At 37.6% G+C, this 8,378-nt stretch overlaps 1 protein-coding gene across 5 annotated transcripts in view; it reads left to right on the forward strand.

The window, feature by feature from the left end:
- Positions 1-503: 503 nt before the first annotated feature.
- LOC110092757 (pentatricopeptide repeat-containing protein At1g55630) overlaps positions 504-8,378 on the forward strand; it is a 16,002-nt gene continuing 8,127 nt past the window's right edge. For 4 of the 5 annotated variants that reach the window (XM_020817424.2, XM_028694685.1, XM_020817423.2 and 1 more), the window contains exon 1: positions 504-2,305. In XM_020817424.2, coding sequence (XP_020673083.1) covers positions 784-2,244 — 1,461 coding nt within the window. In that variant the 5' untranslated portion in view covers positions 504-783 and the 3' untranslated portion in view covers positions 2,245-2,305. Of the gene's footprint in view, positions 2,306-5,306; positions 6,553-8,378 lie in introns of those variants that run through there. The other variant, XM_020817426.2, reaches the window with a different exon arrangement.

Raw genomic sequence — 8,378 nt, forward strand, 5'->3', positions numbered from 1 at the left:
AAAAAAAAAAAAAACTTTAGAAACAAACGATACAAACCAGAATGAGCGCGATTTGCCTTCTGTCTTCGCGAACGAGATGTCCTCTTCGGTGGCGGCTTCCGGCTTCGCGATCTGGAACTTCGGCGACCAACGAGAAGAGCGAAAATGGAGCTGGAATGTCGGGAAGGAGAAGAACCTGAACAGGCGAAATGAGAAGAAGCAGGCGACAAATGAAATAGGGTTTAGTTTTATCGCAGAAAGAAGTGATCTCAGCCGTCCGATTCCAAAAAATTCGCTAAAATGGCGCGGATGCTGAACCGGCCGGTTATCCGAAACCGGGACCGGTTCGGCGGTTCGGCGGTCGAACCGGCGGTTCGAGCGGTCGAACACCGGTTTTATGATTTCCCGGTTTTGTTTCGAACCGTAACCGGCTGGCCGACCGGTTCACGGTTCAACCGGTTGAACCGGCCGGTCCGGTCCGGTTTTCAAAACCTTGCTCAAGTCATCTCTTGATTTCAAGCTAAAAAGCACTTTAGGGTTCCCGTGCCCTCTCTCTCTCTCTCGCGCGCTCACGCTCGCGCGCAAACCTTCAAGCAGATCGTTGTGGTTAGCTGTCATTTAGGGTTCGGTTTACCTAGAAACCGTTCTTGTTTCGCATAACAATCTCCAGAGAAGCCTAAATCCTTTGGCGTTTTACAGTCTTAATCACATTGCCATCCATACTTCTTTGTGTTTTTTGGATCCCTGCTGCATTTGTGGATTGTTCAGGGATTTCGGAGAGAATGAGAAGGGGCTTCCCCCGTTATGAGGAGCGGCTTTCTTTTTGCTACGAGGGCAAAGCTGAAATCTTTCTTAATCGAACCTCTTTGGCCTTCGGCTGGTTTCTGCGACAATCGGTACAGAACAGATGAAGAGTGTTTGAGGGATGATCGAGAAAGTTTACTTTTTGGACCCATTTCTGATGAATCCCTTCTTGGGCTTCCTTTCCCAGCTAGTGCGGAGGATGAAGAAGAGGAGAAAGATAGCTGCAGTCCTCGTAAACGATTTTGGGAAGGGATTAGAGCTGAAGCCAATCATATATTCCAAATTCTCCAGCAGGATGGGCCGGGATTCAATGCCAGGGAAGCTCTTGACGCGCTTCAAGTGATGATCTCTCCTGCTTTGGTGCGAGAAGTTCTACTCCACATACTAATGTCGGTCAATGGAGCAAACAAGCAGCGATGTTCGAGACTGGGGTACAAGTTCTTTGTGTGGGCTGGCCAGCAAGAAGGCTACAAGCACACCCCTAACGCTTACAATCTCGCTATGAAGATTTTTGCCGAGTCCGAGGAGTTGAAGGCCATGTGGAGGTTGGTCGATGAGATGACTCAGAGTGGGCTTCCTGTCACTCCTCGCACCTTCAACATATTAATTTGCACCTGTGGAGAGGCTGGCATGGCAAGGAAAGTTGTGGAGAGGTTCATAAAGTCGCAGGGATTCAACTATCGACCATATAAGCACTCCTTTAACGCAATCCTTCATTCTCTTATTATCATGAGCCAGTACAGGTTGATTGAATGGGTATATCAGCAGATGCTTCTTGAGGGATACCAGCCAGATGTTTTGACCTACAATGTTGTGTTGTGTGCGAAATTCAGGTTGGGCAAGTTGGATCAGTTCCATAGGTTGCTTGATGAGATGCGAGACAAAGGAACAACTCCAGATTTGCACACATATAATCTCTTTCTTCATGTTCTTGGTAAAGGTGATAAACCTCTTGCTGCAGTTGAGTTGTTGAACTACATGACAGATGTCGGGTGCCATCCGAGTGTTCTTCATTTTACTAACCTAATAGATGGTCTCAGTCGAGCTGGAAATCTTGATGCATGTAAGTATTTCTTTGATGAAATGATTAACAAGGGGTGTGAACCAGATGTAGTTTGCTATACAGTCATGATAACAGGATATACAATGGCTTGTGAATTTGAGAAGGCTCAGGAGCTATTTGATCAGATGCAAAAAAGAGGGCAGCTCCCCAATGTATTTACATATAATTCTATGATTCGTGGACTTTGCTTGGCTGGTAGATTTGATGCTGCATGTGCTATGCTGAAGGATATGGAAAACAGGGGCTGTAAACCAAATTTCTCCGTGTACTGTACATTGGTTAGCAAGCTGAGAAATGCCGGAAAGGTTTCAGAAGCAAATGGTGTAATCAATCATATGGTAGAGAGGGGTCACTATCTTCATCTGTTATCAAGGTTCAAGGGGTATAGGAGATGTTAGATAAGTGGAAACAAGTTTGATCGAGTTCTCTAAATGCCTTGATTCATCATCAACTTTTCAAGTAAGAAAGATTCTTTTTTCTTCGATCAACATGTATGATAAATATCTATTTGACAATATTGTAATTTTCTGATTATTTAGAATCCCCTACTTAAATGAAAACCTGCAATATATTGCTACCTAGAAATTGAATAGGTGAAGAGAAAGTTAAGTTGCTTATGCTGTATCAGTAATTGCATTAGCTTGAAGAATGTTTAACAATGCATGAAGCAGCATATTTAACATAACTTAAGAATGGAATATGCTCTTTTCCAACCTGATAAATTAAGAAGAGCAAGAAATTTGAGTTCAGTGTGGTTGTAGTTGAAAATTTAATTGACAAAATCATGCATCAAGAAAACCAAGCATGTCGTGGAATTAGTATATATATGTTATATTTAAAATTTGCCTGACCAATGTTTAAAATTACATAATCGGGTATTGAGGCGTTTTTCATTTGTGAGGCGAGGCGTAAGCCTTAAGGCGTTTTGAGGCATAAGCCTCAAAATCAAAAAATTGCATAAACATAAAATGATAAATTTTTTATATACTTATGAATAAATAATATGAAACATAAAAAAGTCATAAGATATGAAGTGAAATCAAAATATCCCAATAATAAGACAACATGAAATATAGTTCAATTCAAATTATATCTTTCCCAAATCACAATATGCTATTTAATAATCTAAATATGAACTCAACATCCTTGACTTGGTCAGATGCTTCAACTAATTTTAAAAATACAGTACCATAAGATTATTAATGAGGACGTTGATCAAATTTCTATGCTTTATATCATATCACCCATTTGACATAATTGTTACACCTGTTTGGGTCCAAGTCCTCTTAATTTCTTCAATGCTTTTATTAGTGCTATTCAACTCCTCCTTTAGAAATCATGTTCTCAAATCATATATGATTGAAAGTTTGAACCCTCTCTCAAATGCTCCAACTGAATGAATAATGTTGTAATAAATAGGTGATGTTGCACATTAAATGCAATTGCATTTTCATAGAAGAATCTGCCTATATCCTTACACACTTTTTTTCGTGCCTCCCTTGTGTTCTCTGGGGCCATCTTCTGTGTAGTAGGAGGTCTATCCTCTAATGTTTGCACCATATAATGATCCATGGGACCTAAAGCACCCCTAGATGAAATGGGATTCATCGAAGAAGATGAATCCTTAATGTTACGCTCACTCCCGTAGCAGGAGCTAACATCAACTCTATCCTCAAACTGCTTCTGTGCAAGATGCTTTAACGTGGTAGACTTATTCATGTATTCTATATCTTTTCCCTTACAGTATCAAACACTTTGGAGCATAGTGTAACAATCTTGTGAGACCCTGAAAGATGCTCCTTCATCCTAGTCACACCACCCTTCACAATTTTGTCACAGCAATTGCATTTCAGATATACATATATTTTATCATTGGCTCTTACATCCACATGAGTACTATGTTTCCATGCTGGATCCTTTCTATGACCTAATACAGCTTTATCCCTACTTCTGACCATCCTTTATCAGAAGAATAAAATAGAAGATCAAAACATCAAGCCACTAAATTAAAAAAAAAACAACCTAAGAGTTTAAGATGTAGCCATCAAGACCTACTAAGTAAATTTTAAATCGTATCCAAAAAATTTTTGTATCATAGAAGATCAAAACATTATTTGTGCATAACTTCCATTAATATTAATGTAGTACATCTCTCCTACTAAAATTTTTGGCATTAATTTATACACATCTATTGAGCATTTATACTTTTTATTATGCATGCCTAAACCACATGTCCACATAAACATAAGTCTGACAAAAAGAAATCTAAATATTACGTAAATAAAGTCCTATCATTTTCATTTTCTTACACTATCAATGGAAACTTGAAAATTGTATGTATAAAACAAAGCAAAATTGCATAAAATTTAAAAGAATAAAATTTCGCCAAAAATGAATGAAAACCAAAGGAAGATGTCGATAAATGCGATGGTATAACAAAAAAATCACATTTGAGTGCAAAGAAGAAGAGGAAGTAAAGCTATTTCACCTTTGTCAATAAACCTTAAACTCCAACCACGAAGAAGAAGAGCTTAAAACAGTCGGTTATAAAAAAAAAAAAAAGCTTAAAGCGGTCGGTCAAAGGAGACTCCAACCCAACTCGCGGTAGAAGAGAACTCTAAGCAAGAGGCAAAGAGAAACTCTCGGTGGAAGGAAGCCGACGCCGATCAAAAGGAACGAAGAGGGGAAAATGTCGCTCGAAGAAGAAGGGAGAAGAACACTCGGTTCGTTTTCAGAAATGACTGAAGACGCAGTGCGCAGGGGGGGGGTGACCGAATATATAAATATTAGGTTAGCTTTTTTTTTTTATTATTATTATTATAAGAGGCGGATGCCTCTAAAACCTGAGGTGAAGTGCGCAGTAAACTTGAGGCGTATTGAGGTGTATGCCTCAATCCCTGATCTCATTGCATGAGCTTTGTGGCTTAAAAGGATGAAATTGTGCTGAGGCGCGCCTCTTATTGCGCACTAACTTATGCTTATTTTACTCATTGAATCTTATATTGAGGCTTTGCTTTCAAAATTCAATTTATTGCTTTGAATAAAATAATCATGGTAGCAGATGATACTTAGATATGAAATTACAGAAATTGTAACATTTATGTAATTAAGACTTATAAACCTTCTGTCTGCTTGGTGAAATATAACATTGTAATTGTCACTTGTGGAGTGTTGTGTATCGCATGATTTAGCTTCATAGAAGAAACTGTTAATTTGTAAATTGATGGTTTACAAACTTTTGTAGCGTAGCATGGTAGATCTGCATTGCTTAATTTAAAATAAAGTAAATAATGCATGCTAGCTTCTTGGCCATGATATTGTATTCTTCTTATGTTTTCTTGGAAACAACACTTGTTAAGATTGCATTTACCCTCACTTTATTGATGCAAGTCTACTTTTTTCTGTCCTATATCTATGTTTTTGCAACTGACTCCACACTTGTACAACGAATGCATTGCAGAAATACGTTTGGCCTTTTTGGCCAATCCGAGGGGCTATATAACTACCATTTTCAGGATTAGTCATAAATGGGGTGCCTATGTTAGTTTGGATCTTTACAATAAAGTTTTTTATCAAGTTCTTTCAATTATATAGTATCTTTTAGCTGATGTCTAATTGATATGATCTTCAGCAGAAGCCAGAAAGCTAAGCATTTGTCACACACCATGATGATCCCCTCCACTAAATGATGCGGGATACAACAGAGAAAAACATACAATTAATGTTACATTTTAAGTTAATAAAAAATCCATCAATATTAGTAATGAAATTTGAACATTCAATTATTATATGGAAGTATTCCAATTATTCCATTTATAAGATATGTATAAACACACACAGCAACTAACAACCCAAAGAGGATGTATGGAGAACATACCCAGCTGCATGGAATGTTGTTCTTAAAGCTTGGAGGAGGAGAGATTTCGGTAATTATGCTGAAATTCTGAACAGAAAACTGAAAAGATCATTCAAAGCATTGTATTATTGGAATAAGAACAAGGTTATGGAGCTTTCAACATTGAAGAATAACTTGAAGAAGGAGATAATGGAATTGCAGATTTTAGAAAGTGAAGATGGCATTTAAAGGAGGAGCTGATGTTATTAATAAGCAAAGTAAGGGAGCTGAATGCAACATTGTCCCGGATATCAATTTGGTGGAATCAAAGAGCTAAAACAAGATGGTTACAAGAAGGTGACACCAATTCCAAGTTTTTTCATGATTGCAACGGCCAAAAGAAATGGTAATCTAATCAATCAAATCAAGGATGAAGAAGAAGGCATTGTGAATGAACAAGAACAAGTTGAAGCAACTTTTATTAAATATTTCCAAAATAAATGGAGACAGAGAATTTGTTCTATGTCGGATTGGCCAGAGAATGGGTTTCAGCAAGTTGTCAATGATGTTGAATGGAATCTACTGAATGCAGATTTTACCCAAGGTGAGATATATGAGGCGGTAAGGAGCTTGGGAAACAACAAGTCTCCTGGTCTGGATGGCATAACCGGATCTTTTATTAAGTTCTATTGGAACATAATTAAGGATGATGTATGGAGAGCTGTTGATGAATTCTTCACTCATGGAAAAATGCATTCTTAATGGAAAGACACATTAATTGTGTTAATCCCAAAGGTGAAGAATCCAATGAATTCGTCGCAATATAGACCAATAAGCTTATGTAAGACAATATACAAGGTAATTGCAAAAATGATTATGAATTGTACCAAATTTTTCTTGCCTAAACTAATTACAGAAGATCAAGTTGCTTTTGTTCCCGGGAGATCTATGCCAGATCATTGCTTATTGGCTCAAGAGGTCTTCAACAAATTCAGATTTTCTAATTGTAAAAAAGGACTTATGGCGGTCAAGGTGGACATGGAGCAAGCTTATGATAACATGTATTGGCCAACTCTTGAAAACTCTTTGAAAAGGTTCAGATTCCCTCCAAAATTTATTATGCTTATCATGGAATGTGTCCAAAAAGTCAGATATTCTATTTTGATTAATGGTAAAAGAACCAATTGGATAGAAGCTTGAAGTGGGTTTAGGCAAGGATGCCCATTGTCCCCTTACTTATATATTCTTTGTACACAACTTCTTTCTAATGCCATTTACCAAAGGGGCAATGATTTGGGTATCAAAATCTCACCCAAATTTGAAAGTATAACTCATCTTCTTTATGCCGATGACGTGTTGATTCTTATTTAAAGATTATCTTAAAGAACTTCTGTGGGTGGACCGGTCAAGGAGTAAATAATATGAAATCACAAATTCTATTTGGGAAATTAGTTAAGAGAAGGCTAAAGAAGAAAATCTCTAAGAAGTTGGGATTTAAGATTGTAAAGGAGATGCATTATCTTGGAATCAAAATGGCTTTGAGAAGATTGGTAAATTCTGATTTCAGAAGTTTATTAGATCAAGCATTGGAAAGGCTGAATGCTTGGGGTAGAAGACATTTAACTTTATCTGGTAGAGCTTTACTTATCAAAAGCTCGTTTCTTTCGCTCCCTATCTTTTTGGCTACACATTCCTTGGTTCCTAAAAGAATTTTATATGAATTTGATCGAATGTGTAGGGATTTCTTATGGCATAAAGATAAAGACAAGAAAGGTTTACATTATGTATCTTGGGAAGAACTTTGTATACCAAAATCACTTGGAGGACTAGGCCTTCATTCCTCGGTTACTAAAGTTGGTCCTTTGAGATCTAGGCTAACTTGGAGATTCATTCAAAATCCTAATTCTTTATGTAATCGTACTATCATTTCTAAATATGGTAGTGATTTATAGCATGGGAAGGTTAGGAGTGGTTATTCAACAACTTGGAAAATTTTGGTGGAGGGAGCCAAATTTTTAAGGAATGCAATTAGATGGAGATTGGTTAATGGTATCAAAGTTAGTATCTTGGATAATACATGGATCTTTGATAAACCTCTTAACAAATGACCAACTTTTGTTAATTGCAATGATCTTCAAAATGAAAATGTTAGCAAGTTTATTTCTGAAAAAGGTTGCTGGATGGAGATTGATGAGGACATCGTCAGCATTTTCGACGCTGGAGATCGACGGCCACGAGCATGAGCTGTATATTGTCATTTTATGTAGTAGTTTATTCTATTTTGATGTTTTTTTCCGCTTTTGCCCTTATGGGCATTGAGTCGCTTATGTAGCCCGGAAGGACATTTGTGTCATTTCTTATTATTTCATTTTGGGCTATTTATATGAGGCCTCATGCATTGTAATTTCAGTTTTTGATGAATGAAAGTTTTAGAGTTCATGTTCTCTTTGTGAGTGCAACCCTCCTCGATCTCTTAGTGAGTTCGTAGGAGAAGCTAGATCTCTTTGTGAGTTATAGGTTTTCTTTTCCTTATATTTTCTTCCTTCTCTTATTCAAATCGTCGTTGCGGAGTTTCAGATTGAAGAAACTTGTGGGAAATTGGATTCTTGTTCCTTGGATCCCTAGAAATCCTCCCTAAGATCTTTCCTCCCTTGCTTCCTACCGCCGGCTCTCCTGAACAGCCCAGGCCCTCGGCCT

The sequence above is a fragment of the Dendrobium catenatum genome, unplaced genomic scaffold (assembly GCF_001605985.2).
Source record: "Dendrobium catenatum unplaced genomic scaffold, ASM160598v2 fragScaff_scaffold_540, whole genome shotgun sequence".
NCBI lineage: Eukaryota > Viridiplantae > Streptophyta > Magnoliopsida > Asparagales > Orchidaceae > Dendrobium > Dendrobium catenatum.